We start from the raw sequence: 15,114 nt of genomic DNA, 5'->3' as shown, positions 1-15,114 counted from the left end.
GGTGGAAGGGGGTGCCCCCATGGTCAAAAGAACACCATGACAGTGCCCCCTAGGGTGCCTTAACGGTACATAAAACATGCTAAAGTGCCCTCTAGAGCCGATAACATTTGATGAAGTATCTTAATGGCTAGCTTTCATATGAAGAAACGCGTGATGAACACGTGATGCTCTAGGGTGCAGCTTTGTGCGTGAAAACGTGAGAAAGTGCCCTCTTGGCCGCCCATTCCAGTGGAGAATAAGTAATGCACTGCCCCATACATCAGAGGTGTCTAATATTATCTGTAAAGGGCCGGTTTTTATTCCAAGCAAGCAGAAGCCTGAATCTGATTGGAAAGCCTATTGAAAGTCAAGATTAAACAGGTGGAATCACCTTGGTGCCCTCTAGGTGGCCCTGCCCCTCAGACAGACTGTCCGTTCCTTGTAGTTTAATTAACTCTGAATAAGTAAACATATGAATAACAATAATATGACTACTACTACTACTACTACTAACAACACCAACAACAATAATAACAACAACTCACGCGTGATGTGCGTCCGGAAAGTGCGCGTGTTGGTGAACCGGATGGCCCGGCAAGTGATCACCGCAGGCGCTGTACTCGAAATCCACCTGTGCGTTTAACGGAAGCGCGTGGAGGAGAAGCAGCTCCGGTCTGCCGCCAGCATTTTGTAGCTCCGAGCTTCCACGCGACATCGTTTCTGCTTCTAAAGAGCGCGCGCGGGAGGAGGAGGGGAAGTAGAAGGAGGAGGAGAATGGATTTAGTGCGGGAGACCCATCAGTAAAGCACGCAGGTCGATCAGGTGCTTGTCAGTGTGAACTGGCTGCCTCTCGGGGACATTTCTGTTATATAAGCTACAAACCAGACTCAATTTAAACTCAATTATATCTTAATCACATCTAAACACCGCCTTTCTTCTCAAACTTTAGGACGGAACCACACAATCTGGCAACCCACATGGGACGTTTTCTTCAGTGGGACTTCAAGTTTTAAAACCCCGCGTATACAAAGCTATTCATTATTATTTTATTCCTTTCAAGATTTCCACAGCCTGTCTATGATTTTTATATAATGTAATATCATACACGGCCACTTTAATAGGAACACCTTCTCCCCTGCTTTAGCATAAGATTTCCTAAGATGAGATCATGTGTCAGCCGTGCAATGTATAACATCATGCAAGAGCTTCAGTTAATGTACAGATCAAACATAGGAATGGGCTGGGGGTGGGGGGATGTGTGATCTTAGTGACTTTGACAAAAAAAAAAAAAAACCCCAAAAAACCCCTGACATCTCCTGGGAAAAAACAGGAGTGAAAAAAACATCGCCTGGTCCTTCTACAATCTTTATCTGTCCAGTTTCAGTGCTTACTGTAACCTCAGATCCCTGTTCTTCCTGGCTGGAAGGAATGGAACCTGATGTGGTCTTCTGCTATTGTAGCTCATCCTCCTCAAGGTTTGACTTGCTGCGTGTTCTGAGATGCTTTTCTGCTCACCATGCTTGTACTGTAAAGCATGCATATTTGAGGCATCATAGCCTTCCAGTCAGGTCAGGTCACACACTTCACCTCGACTAGCTTCTCTCATCCACCTGAGTCTATTAATCCCATCACAATTTGCTTCAGATCCTTTAAATCTCCATGCAGCTGTTCACAAAATCACTGATTCACCACCTCTTTAAACATCCAGTCGAACATCCATTACATCAAGGGCAGTACCTGTGATTACTGGATTATATGTTTGTTGATTTATTTAATCGAACTCCCATGCCCAGTAGGCAGAACGATCCAACGAGCCCAAAGAGAAATTCTTCTCAGACGTCTTTGATGAAAACGTTGTTAATCGTGTCGCATGTTCTTACAAGGTACACAGATCAGACGAGCGGCGCTAATTGCGTTACTCTGTCAGCCTCCATCAGCTCCTCAGCCTTTAAAGATGTTTCAGGTGCTGCATGATGAAAGAAACACGACTGTCACATCAGTAGCAGGAACTCACCTGCCAGTGTACTTTCACACACTTCAAACACAAATCCATGCCTGTTTCTTACAGATGCACCACATCCTCCGTGTAGAATTCAATTTAAATATGTGATTTAAACCATGAAATCGAGAACAAAAAACCTTACCGAGACAGAAAGAAAATCCCTCCTGCTGATAGAGACTATTCTTAATTCTTGGTTTGTCTCAATACAGTGACTTGCATAAGTATTCACCCCCCACTTGAACTGTTCCACATTGTATAGTGTTACATTTTGGAGTTTATTGGGAGTAAATGTCATGAATTCACACAAATTAATCCATAATTGAGGAAAATCTTAATATTGTTAGTAGAAACGATCATCAGGAAAGACCAAGGAGCTGGCAACACAAGCCGAGGAGAACGTTCTGGAAATATATCAGTCAGGGTTTGGTTATTAAAAAGAAATCCCAAACCATGAACATCGTAATTCAGAATATAACATGTAGACTAGCTAACTTGAACTTGTGATATCATGTAGAAGAATCAGTTTCCTGTTTAATTCTGTTCAAGGTCGAGTCACCCCTTGATAGAAATTTCAATCAGATTAGTTTCAGTTCAGGTTTATTTCAATTCAGATGTGTTTAATTCAGGTGTTTTAATAGGCCACATGTTAATGTAGGTGTTGGATCATATTTTATTCGTCGTCTGTACTCTAGAACGAACGTCTTCTGGCCTGGACATAGAGGAGTGAGTGTGTACATGTTATACAAAGCCAGCCTGTCGCTCAGAACAGTAATCCACAATAATCCCATCAATGACTCACTTAATGTTGGCTGCACAACCCCCCCCCCCCCCCACACACACATAAAGACAGACAACAAACCTCATCTAGCGATATAGTAAATGCTGAATATTGCTTTTCCTGTGTGTGTTTGTATAGTGATAAAAGTTAATAGAATTCTGTAAGGGGAAATCCTTTTTTTTAATTTTTTTTTTATTGAAAGGCATTTCCATTATATTATTATTTCCTTAGGAAATTGAAATGTAAATCTTCATAAAAATGGTGTCACACTACAATCTAAAGATGATGAAGACAACAGCAACCTTATGTGCTAATTATTATTTCTCACGTTATCTCAACTAATTTGTGATTTAACACTTTTAAACCACTTTTTTTTTAAAAACAACAACAATCTGAGTGTGAAAGAGATGAGGGTAAAGGTGAATGATATCTACATGGGGTTTATTTAGGCTGTCCTGAGCTAACATTTCATTCTCAAATGTGAGCTGTGGAATCAGATTTCATAGAAATGTAGCTTTTCTGCTGTAAGGTATGGTGACGCAGCACGCAACGTTGCCTCCTCACATCTCCTCACGTCTCCAGGGTACGAGGGTTTGATCCTATTTGGAGTTTCGCATGTTCTCTCTGTGTTCCTCAAGATTCTTCAATGGTTCTTTACAGCAGCTTAGGGTCTGCAAATTTTTTCATTGAATAGGATTCTTTATGGTTCTTTGGAGATTAAAGAGGGTTCTTGAGAGCAGTGCGTTGGTTCTTCAAGGTATTATCCCTTAACAGGTTAAAGCGAAACCCTGTACATTTCTTTGTGGGACTGGAAAAGGTTCTCCTTGCATCACAATTAAGAGCCTTACTTTGGTTCCTTAAAGCACTAAGTAAGGGGTTTTTTTTTTTTTTTTTTTTTTTTTTTAGAAAACTTATGACAACATGGTTCCTTGTTCCACTGCTGTGAAGAACCATTTGTGGGTTCTTTAAAGCACCAGTACATAGATGGTTCTCTAAAGAACTTGAGAGTAAAAGGTTCTTTTGTGCAACTTAAAAGGTTTCTCCTACAGCATCAGGCTGGAAAACCCTTTTTGTTTCTATTTGGAATCTTTATTTTTAAGAGTCTGGGTTCTTTGGTTTCCTCCCACTATATATATATATATATATATATATATATATATATATATATATATATATATATATATATATATATATATATATAAACCCAAAACAATACATGTGAACATGTATACATGAAGGACTGGAATCTCATCCACGGAGTGTTCCCACTTCACGCCCAGTGTTTCTATAAACTCCAGATCCAGCGCCACCCTGACCAGGATAAAGCGTTCACTGAAGATGAATAGAAAAAGATAGCAATTATATTGAACAAATTTCCATTTATTTTGACATCTTGGTCTTCTTGAATTGGCCAGATTTAGGATTTTCTAAACCTAAACTATATGAGCATCACAGATTACAATGCTCATGGATTACGAGTAGTTTGGCTAAATGTTTGTTTATGGTGAAAACTGAAAAAAGAAATGAATAAACTTGACCCTATGTAAAAACAAAAACAAAAACAAACAAACAAACAAACAAACAGTAGCTATGTTTTGGTAGCTAGTTTTTTTTTTAAACAATTAATTCCTCTCCACTGGATAAAATACGGCTTTCTTAATCTTACTTCTATTTAGGATTTAAGTAACTGCACTGTAGATGGGCGGGGCTTCGAGGTAATTAATTAGCGGGAAATTAGTGCGGCGTGGTTAAGAGTTAAATAGGTTGCGCAAGCACTCAATCTGCACGTTGGGCATGCGTTTTGCGTCACTATGGAGTCGTTTGTTGCGTGTTTGTGTGTCCTTGCGTTAGGGATGTGCCAGATGATTATCGGACAAGCTTTAATTTCAGATTCGGAAAGAAAAGTAAAGGAGGTAATGGGGGCAAAAAAGTAATTGTTCAAGTAATATTATATAATGTAATGAAGTGAAGTCACGCACATTTTCTTTTTATCGTGTTGCAGGTGTTGGGCTGTAATGTAACCGGAGAGTGGCACAGCGAGCTCGGATCCCAGCTGCAGCTCAGCACCGTTGGACCGGAAGTGAGAGGCGTGTACAGGACGGTACTGGAGAGCACGCGCGGCGCGGCGGGTCCGAACCGCGAGGCTAAAGTGGTCGGGGTGATTAGTGACGGCCCGCAGCCCACCATCGCGTTCTCTGCGCTGTGGGCGAAAGGTAACGCGGACAGGAAGCTGTTCAGTGTCTCACTTGCTCGAACACACCCGATTCGCTCATCACCTAACTAACGGAGTAGAAGTTTGTGTTCGAGCAGGAAAACAAACGGTGAAATGTGCAGGGTAACGGGTTCTCCAGGACCAGGCTGAGGGACCTGTGGCGTGGGAGAGCGCACGTGATGCAGAATTGCTGTTCCAAGCCATTTGACATAATATTCCAATCAGAAAATGGCAATCCATGTCAGAAAGAGTGATCGATTTGTTTGGTATCATATCGAAGGTGTAACTTTTTTCGCTTGGGCTCTCAACACTACAGGGCACAGTTTTCTGGGCCCAGAGAACACCCCCCGCATTTTTATGACCTACAATCAGCTGTAGCTAAGGCTTGCATGGTGAGGCATCTCCGCTTTAGCTTAAAGTGGCTTAGCTCCACATACTCGTCCATGTCATGTCTGATTTTCTAACCCGTGGGATCATGGGTTACAAAATTGCATCCCAGATTACTAGATATGAGCTGTGAATAATGCTTTTTGCACAATGAATGGTCCAACATTGCTCATTAAATCGGAAGGAGATACAGGAGCTCTGGTTCTCGTGTCTTAAGCCGTAACTGTAATGTTTGAACTAGTTGCGTGTTATTCCAAGGTTGTGTCTTGATAAGATGCTCGTGCTAAGCATAGGCTGGCTATCTGGCTGGAATTTTGTATGGCAGATCAGCAGGAAGCAGGCTTCTGTGTTCAATCTGTCGGATTGAGCCTGTGGCTTTGTTTTGAATGTTTCTTCAGGATCCTGCACTACCTGGGTGGGTCAGTGTTTCATTTTACCAGGGGGTGTTCGGGTCCTGAAAACGCTATGGATGCTGCGCTCTGCTGCCGAGAGCTCCACGGACAACTGGGACAGCACCAGGTGAGCTCGAAGTGTAAATTTCATGGCCCGTGATGAAGAGATGTTTGCTCATCTGTTTTTGTTTGACTTCAGGTTGGGCGCGGACCAGTTCACTTTCGCACGAGGTGTGGAAAGTCCATAATGGCCCTTCAGATTCTCAGCACTCCTTGGCTTCATCAATTGAAGCATCCTGTTGATGGATGATGTGACCTTTTTGGTTCATTTTGACCTCATCCCAGTTCAATAAACATTCTCTCGCAATGCAATGATTGTTTTTTCTTAACATTTTCCACTTGAACACCTGCACATCTATATAATTTCAGAGCTCCTTATCTTTGGAAAGGAAAGCACTTTCACGTGTCTAACCTCGGACTGGCTGCTGTACTGTTCCTAACCTAAGGTTGATTGTTTCCTGTAACAGCATGCACTGAGGGGGTTTTTAATCTTCTTAAACCTCTTATGGCAATATGCTTAGTTCGTCTTTACCTATACTTTAACCTCATATCTCCTGACTAAAACAACTTTTGCAGTGTTAAACAGATCGTGATTAACCCGTCTTTATAAAGACTTCTGAACAATAAGCTTGAAATTACTATTAAATAAATTCCTTTATTCTTTGTCACATTTCTGGTCAAAAAGCGAAATGGCGACCTCTTGTGTCGAGTTGGAGAACTACACCTAATAAGACCCCAAGGAAAACAAATAAACTTTCAGTTGCATTAAATTTGATTTATTTTCTGTTAGTCATTCTGTAATACAGAATAATAAAGATATCAGCTGAAGAAATGTTAAACGTTCGTGCAGAACAGCTCCTCATTAGTGTTTTGAAATTAAATATCCATATGACTCCGCCTGGACCTCCCCATAATCAGGGTTTATTAAATTGCCTTGCTTAGCCATTCTGAAATCAGCTTCACCTATTTTCAGGTTAACAATGCATCCCAGTGAATTTCTGAATGTGATGTTTTATTACAGTAACACTACTCAGCAACTGGAAAAGTAGCAATGCTGCTGTTTAGGATTTCCAGAAGCTTTACAGTATAATTGTACTCTAGTTTGAATGAAATCTGTGATCATGCCCCTAATTAAATAAAATAAATATGTAGATCACCTCATGAAAGTTTGGCTATTCAGAAAGATGTCAAACTGTCATTCAAAGCACTCTTAGGTAACTTAGTGGAGAATGTCTCTGACCTCTCTTTACAGAAATAAGTCAGTGCCTGACAATGGGGATAGCAGGAGAAAACAGTCCAACCCTGTTATTATATGCATGATAATGCGGCGTGAACGTTTTTTTCCCTCTCATCAGTGTCAGTTCTGTGTTAGTGCACTGAGTGGCTCAGAAGAAAGCAGCACGGGCTGCTATTCACCCTCAAGGACCTTTAACAGAAATAACCGCCTGAGTGGGCATGTAGATTATACGGCTCGTCCATGTAATGGGGTTATTCTAGAAAAATCCTTTTGTCGAGGCTAGCAGAAATACCTCGTTATGTGCTACTTTTCTTTTTCTTTTTTTTTTTATTAAGTACATGTGACATTGTGAATGTGATCATGTACAAAAGAATTAATCATGTGAAAATCAAATCTGTAAAAAAAAAAAAAAAAAAATGCAACCATGTGTATATAAATGAAATGTGTGGAAAAAACTGAAAGTAAAAAGTAATAAAAATAAAACTGAAAATGAAAATACCCATGAATGAATGAATTTCATGTGACTTTTCTGTAAAGGATGAATATGTACCATGTCTTGCATACTGTAAGTATTCACCCTCTCACACTTTAACACATTTTTATACGATCCTGAACTGAAAGGGACTTAATTGGGATTATACAGTATGGCATAAATCTATACAAAATAACCTGTAATATAGGAGTGGAAGGAAAATTTATCCATCCATCCATCTTCTATACCACTTATCCTTTTTCAGGGTCACGGGGAAACCTGGAGCCTATCCCAGGGAGCATCAGGCACAAGGCGGGGTACACCCTGGACAGGGTGCCAGTCCATCACAATCACATACACATTCACACACGCATTCATACACTATGGACACTTTGGACATGCCAGTCAGCCTACCATGCATGTCTTTGGACTGGGGGAGGAAACCGGAGTACCCGGAGGAAACCCCCGCAGCATGGGGAGTGCTCTTTACTTTATATATGCTACCCCTAGGTCAAATTATTCGTAAACATGGAATTAGCTTCCACTGTTATGCTGATGATACACAGTTGTATGTTTCAGCGAAGCCAGAGGACAGACAGAAGCTTAGTAAAGCTGAGGATTGTGTAAAGGACATTAGACATTGGATGTTAACTAACTTCCTTCTACTTAATTCTGATAAAACAGAAATACTTTTATTAGGCCCACGTGTAGCTAGAAGTAATCTTTCTGATCACATGGTTACTCTGGATGGTCTTTCTGTTTCATCATGTGCAGCAGTTAAAGATCTTGGAGTGATTATTGACTCCAGCCTATCATTTGATGCTCATGTAGATAATATTACTAGGATAGTCCTTCTTTCATCTCAGAAATATTTCTAAAATAAGAAACATATTGTCACTACATGATGCGGAAATACTAGTTCATGCATTCGTCACCTCTAGATTAGATTACTGTAATGCCTTACTGTCTGGATGTTCCAGTAGGAATATAAATAAGCTCCAGTTAGTCCAGAATGCAGCTGCTAGAGTCCTAACTAGAACTAGAAGGTACGACCATATCACACCGATATTATCAATACTGCATTGGCTCCCAGTAAAATCTCGCATTAACTATAAAATACTTTTATTAACCTATAAAGCACTAAATGGTCTCGCGCCACAATATCTAAGCGACCTTTTGGTTTTATATAATCCGCCACGCCTACTTAGATCAAAAGATGCAGGCTATTTGACGGTACCTCGAATAGTGAAGGCTACAGCAGGGGGGAGAGCTTTCTCTTATAGAGCCCCACAGTTATGGGACAGTCTTCCTATTAGTGTTCGGGACTCAGACACAGTCTCAGTGTTTAAGTCTAGGCTTAAAACGTATTTGTTTACTCAAGCCTACCCTGACTAGATTCTGTTCTACTACTTCGCAGTCATAATTATCTTTTTTCTCCCTCTCTCCTTTCGCCGAGCCCCACACGAATTTATGGAGATACTAGAGATCCAGATCCTTTCTGCCTCTGGATGGAGCTCAAATCTTCTCTAATTCCAGACTGCTGGGACTACGGCTGCTCCTAAGGCCATACAGACTTCATATAAATCCATAATGAACTTTTTCACACTATCTGTTGTTACCCAGATGAGGATGGGTTCCCTTCTGAGTCGGGTTCCTCTCAAGGTTTCTTCCTCTTAAAACATCTTAGGGAGTTTTTCCTTGCCACCGTCGCCACTCAGTGGCTTGCTCAGTTGGGATAAATTCGCACCTTTAATATCTGTATACCATGTTGATATTTCTGTAAAGCTGCTTTGAGACAATGTCTATTGTAAAAAGCGCTATACAAATAAAATTGAATTGAATTGAATTGAATGGGGAGAACATGCAAACTCCACACACACAGAGCCACGGTGGGAATTGAACCCCCGACCCTGGAGGTGTGAGGAGAACGTGCTGAACACCATCAACAGAGTGAAGCATGGTGGTGGTAGCATAGTCTCGTCTTGTCTGAGTCACAGCTGCTCTATAATCAACTTATTTAACAATGGATTAAATTTTGCTCGAAGATTGGGATATATATATATATAATGTATACACACACAGAGGTGTATCTCAAAAATTAGAATATCATGGAAAAGTAATTTTTTTCCTGTGATTTAATTCAAAAAGTAGAACTTTCATATATTCTAGATTCATTACACATAAAGTGAAATATATCAAGCCTTGTTTTAATCTTGATGACTACGGTTTACAGCTCATGGAAATCAAAAATTCAGTACCTCAATATATTAGAATAAAGAATTTATGATACAGAAATGTCGACAAAAGTATGTTAATTTATGCACTCAATACTTGGTCAGGGCTTTAATCCTTTTGCATGAATTACTGCACGAATGCAGTGTGGCATGGAGACAATCAGCCTGTGGCAAAAAAGAGAAAATTTATAATTTTACATATTATATATATATATATATATATATATATATATATATATATATATATATATATATATATATATATAAAACCAACCCTGATTGATACTTTTTGAGAACTTTGACCCTTATTGACCATATTTGATTCTCTGGTTTCTTCCAGGAGCAAGTGTATTTATACTGGGATCAAATGACAGTTTAATTGCACGCAGACTCCATTCAGCTGATTATGTGAATTCTAATGGTGACTATCGGCACCAGTGGAGGTGGGGGGTGGGGGTGAGGGGGGTTATGTCGGGTGAATAATAATGCAATCATAACATTTACATAAAAAAAAAATTCTCTCATTAGTTTTACAGGACATATTGTTATTCCGCTCCACTTCAGTATTATGGGTTAGTTTGTGTAGATTATTGACATACAGTACCCTCCAAAACTATTGGAACGACAAGACCAGTTAATTTATTTGTGCTCTACACCAAAGACATTCCAGAAGCAGCCATGCAAGCCCAAGCCATGACGCTACCTCCACCATGTTTCACAGATGAGCTTGTATGTTTTGGATCTTGAGCAGATCCTTTCTGCATCTCAATTCAAAATTGGCCATGCCCTCTCTCTCTCTCTCTCTCTCTCTCTCCTGTCAATCACAGGCACACTTGCCAATCATGTGTGTGTGTGTGAGCTCATGTTTGTGGAAGAGTTCAGATTGCTGTTTAGGAAGCACATTTTAGCCTTCACCCTTTCCAGTTGGTAGCTGTCGTACGATAAGCTAGAGATGGATGGTGGGTGGAAATTGGAAAGACCAAATTATGGGAGAAAATGAGGAAAAACGATTACTTGAGTCTAGTGCAGGTTTCATCAAGCGCAGGCCTATCGCTGCGCCGTGTAATAAAAATGCAGAAGGGATTCTGTTGGCTTAAAAAAAAAAACCCTGGAGGGTTTAACCGAAGGGTTTAAAGGCATTTTACCTCTTAAATTCCTCAACCTTGGCCTTCATCTTTTCCGCCGTGTCCTGCTGCGCTCCAGCGAGTCGGCCGCTCCACTTCGACTTCTCGTCAACGGCTTTCAGCTCCAGGGCTTGAGCTAGTCAGACGAGCACACACCGCTTTCAGGCTGTGATATCTGGAAAGCTGACATAACAGCTGAGGCACCATTAGCCGGCCTGACAGGAAAGAGGAGAGATGTTTTACCTGTGTTCTCTCTCTCTCTCTCTGTTTTTTTTTTTTTTTTGGAGCTCCTCCACTCCACTTGCACTGGCCATCAACTCAGTAGAGTTCGACTTCTCCTTAAGGGTCTCTGGCTGAAATGATATATACACTGAGCTGCCTGCTTATCACATCCACCTTCCAAATACTTCACTTTCTAGGTGTACAGTTACACTTTGTATCCTATTTTTTGCTGTACATGAAGTATTGCGTCCCCCCCACCCCCCATCCTGGTCCATCAGTAGTAATGGAGCACCACTGACTGAACCACCTAGCTTAAATTGGCAACAGTAGATAGTTAGATGATTAATTCTAATACAATACATGATAGTATAACAGTATAACGCTTTACATTTTCAAATAGATGTTATGTTATATAACACTGCAGTAACAGATCAATTCTCCCGTTAGACAAACTGCTAGAACTTTTTTTTCTTTTTCTTTTTTTGAAACAGACTCATTAGGAGTGTCGCTGTGAGCCTTAAGTAGTTTATCAGAACAATGCAGAAAAACAATTTTCTCTGAATTTCACTCTAGGTTCTGTGCAAAGTTTGCATCCCCCATGGTTTTGTAATGGGGAAAAAAATGTGCCTCAAGTTTCATTACAAACAATCTCCAGAAACATCCTGAAACCAGACAAAAGATGATGCAAAATCAGTAGGAAAAAAAGAGTACCACCATTTAAAACAATGTTTTGCCTTAAACTTCTCATCTCCAGACACCAGTTCAGACGATTCAAGGCAAAGAGCACCTTCTGATTGGTCAGAAGGTGTCGATTCATTTTCTAGAATAGCAGCTCTGACAGTAGCGCAGCTGCAAATCACAGGTCTATATCGATGCCCTCGTTCTGGTATCGTCATCGTTGCTATAGTAACTGCTCGTTGACATCGTTGACAATACGGTTGAGTTTATTTCACACGTATGGAAGGAGTCGCCAGTGTGCTTCCAGTTTTGGAACAGTCAGACATAAATCTGTAACTTTAACTTTTCTTAAAGATCTTCAGGACCGAGGAGTTTACGCTTTTCATGGTTTCTTGTTAACACACTCAAGCTGTGGTGTTTTTTTTGTTTGTTGCCGTATTAGCTTCAAGAGAGAGAGAGCAAAAGAAAGGCTGGTGAGGGAACGGCCATTTCTAGCTGCAATAACGTAAGCCGGAGCAGGAACTGATTCGTTTCACTTACATAAAGTGTAACTATAAATGAACGTTGTTCTTTAATAAATAAAAGTGGTAATAATTGATAAATTGAGGTATTATAAGAGGAATAAAACTTGCTATTAGAAAATAATCTACTCAAAAAAGCACTAAGGCTACGATTATAGACAAATATATTGTAGAATCAGAGCTTCTGCTCACACCTTCACTTTTTTTGTTGATATCATGTTGATTTAAGATAAGTCTGACAGATTTCTAACACACTCGAGGTTGAAGTTACCTGTAGACTCTTTCAGCACATTCAACTCCATCACGCTCAAACCCCTGCTGCTCCAACAGCCTCTACACTGCACTTAATCTCTGAGTCTAGGTCTCGAGGCCATCGACTTGAAAAAAAAAAAACTAATCCAAAAAAAACCCCCCACGAAATACTTATTATCCTTGAAATTTGCTGCACTTTAGTTCACAGGGCTCACCCGAATGGTGCTTTGATCAAGATCCAGCCCAAGTTTCATGTCATTTAAAATATTCATAGTTCCTCTAGAGGGCAGTGGAGGAGCGCATGGTTGGAGCTCTGGTGTGTAATATCTCTCCAGCAATAAAGGTGAAGGAAGAGGAATAAAGGCCGGAGCAACAACAACAAAAAAAGAGAAAGAAATAAGAAATAAGGAAGCAATACAGGTTACAGTCTGCCATCGTTGTTGCCATGAGACATAATTGAAGCCAGAGGCTTTTATTGTGCTTTCTCCGCCACTCTTCTGCTTCAGCTCCTCCACAGAGGCTTTTAGTGCCGTCAGCTGAGGTACCTGCTCTACTCCTTACAAAAACCCCTCACACACACACACACACACACACACACACACACATGCACAGTTTGTACCAAACATTTCCTGAGATCTATTTCTTTAGTCATCCAGCTTTCATGACGGTACAAATTTAGAGGCTGATTGCAGACACCCTCGTGGCGGCCCAGATAAGAAGCAAGAATGGCTTTTGTCGTTTCCAGAACCGGAACACCACGGACCCGAGAGTGCTCCTGTGACGAGTTCCTTTCATCTGTGCTGCAGAAAAACTAAGATTCTTTTAAAAACCGTTTCTTTCTCCACAGCCGCTGCCTTCGGCTCCTGCTGCTTGCACTTTTGCTCCATTGCTGGCACAAAAAGCCTCCACTTTGCAGGCGGATTTATTGTGATTTATTAAAAACGCTAACAGAAAGCTGGTGGATGCTTTATCACTGCTGCTTTCTTACTCGTAGAATAGGCCTTTGTTTCACACATATTAAAAAAAAAAATTTCTCACTTTTCCAGCTCGTCCAAAGCAGATCTCGCTTCGTCTGCCAGAGTGTCATGTGCTCGCGTGTTATATTAGAGAGACTGTAGGAACATGTGATCGATAAAAAAAATGTGCTAAATACATTTCTTTTTTTAAAATGTCGTGTATGTTAGTGTTGTAACCGTGTTTTGGATTAGTGAGTGATGGTCCACGTTTATCACCTTTCATGGAATAACATAGATGGAATAACTCCTCTGAATCTGGTTTCCGGAAAATCAGCCTGGACGAGACGTAACAGCTGGGTCACATCATCTGGACCCAAACTGAAATGGTGTACACACGTTGGTTGTGTTTGGGCCGTATTTGGCACAGACTGAATAATCTGGAGGACATGTGGTTGGTGGTTGGTTAACTAGGAAGTGGGTGGAGCCTCAGGTGTGGTCTTTCTCCCAAATTTCAGCTAAATCTCCATTTATAGGCATGACTTTGCAACCAATTGCAACCAACCCAATCCAACGCTTATCCAGTGCTGGGCCAATAGTCGTCCAGCTGTAAGGTCACATTTGGCTGAGATTAGAGCTGTGCATCAGGACTGGGATCCCATGCGAGACTTGTTTTTACTGTCATATACACTGATCAGACATAACATTAAAATCACTTTCCTAATATTGTATAGGTCCCCCTTCTGCTATCTTGAGCTCTGACCCGTCAAGGCATGGACTCCACAAGACCTCTGAAGGTGTGCTGTGGTATCTGGCACCAATACGTTAGGAGCAGAACCTTTAAGTCCTGTAAATTCTGAGGTGGGGCCTCCATGTATCGGACTTGCATGTCCAGAACATCACACAGATGCTCGATCAGATGTTGGTCAGAATTTGGAGGCCAATTCATCACCTTGAACTCACTGTCATTTGCATCAATCCATTCCTGAACAATTTCTGCAGTGTGGCATTGTGCATTATCCTGCTGAAAGAGCGTCATTGCTGTTAGGGAATACTGTTGCCATGAAGGGGTGTACTTGGTCTGCAACAATGTTTAGGTAGGTTGTATGTGAACGTAACATCCACATGAATGCCAGAATCCAAGGTTTCCCAGCAGAACATTGCCCAGAGCATCACGCTGCCTCCACCGGCTCGCCTGCTTCCCATAGTGCGTCCTGGTTCCATGCCGGTTCGCCGGTTGTCCTTCCTTGGACCACTTTTGGTAGGTACTAACCACTGCATACCAGCAACACCCTGCAAGACCTGCCGTTTTGGTGCTGGTCTGACCCAGTCGTCCAGCCATCACAATTTGGCCGTCATCAAAGTCGCTCAGATCCTATTTTTTCTGCTTCCAACACATCAACTTTGAGAGCTGACTGATCACTTGCTGCCTGATAAACATATCCCACCCTTTGACAGGTGCCACTGTAACGAGATAATCAATGGTATTCACGTCACCTGTCAGTTGTTTGATTATTATGGCTGATCGGCGTATTCTGGTTTTTGTGTCACTGTGAAATTTCAGCTATTAGCAGCACCTCAGGGTCCACGCTTTGTGCTTTGAAAAATACT

General features: G+C 41.1%; 1 protein-coding gene across 1 annotated transcript; it reads left to right on the top strand.

Annotated features, from left to right (window-relative positions):
* Window positions 1-4,310: 4,310 nt before the first annotated feature.
* avd (avidin) lies at window positions 4,311-5,998 on the top strand. Its single transcript, XM_053645856.1, has 4 exons — window positions 4,311-4,672; window positions 4,762-4,972; window positions 5,757-5,877; window positions 5,950-5,998. Exons 1-4 carry the CDS (start codon window positions 4,571-4,573, stop codon window positions 5,996-5,998), a joined length of 483 nt encoding a protein of 160 aa, XP_053501831.1. The 5' UTR covers window positions 4,311-4,570.
* The last annotated feature ends 9,116 nt before the right edge of the window (window positions 5,999-15,114 follow it).

This window comes from Ictalurus furcatus, chromosome 16 (genome assembly GCF_023375685.1).
Source record: "Ictalurus furcatus strain D&B chromosome 16, Billie_1.0, whole genome shotgun sequence".
Lineage (NCBI taxonomy): Eukaryota > Metazoa > Chordata > Actinopteri > Siluriformes > Ictaluridae > Ictalurus > Ictalurus furcatus.
Note: the sequence above shows the minus strand (reverse complement) of the source record. Positions and strands in the feature narration are given on the sequence as shown.

Bases quoted from the DNA above. Each gene is read 5' to 3' on its own strand.
- avd (XM_053645856.1), top strand. From the start codon at position 4,571: ATGGAGTCGTTTGTTGCGTGTTTGTGTGTCCTTGCGTTAGGGATGTGC. The intron at 4,673-4,761 runs GTAATGGGGGCA...ATCGTGTTGCAG, and splicing joins CGGAAAGAAAAGTAAAGGAG to GTGTTGGGCTGTAATGTAAC. The intron at 4,973-5,756 runs GTAACGCGGACA...ATGTTTCTTCAG, and splicing joins CTCTGCGCTGTGGGCGAAAG to GATCCTGCACTACCTGGGTG.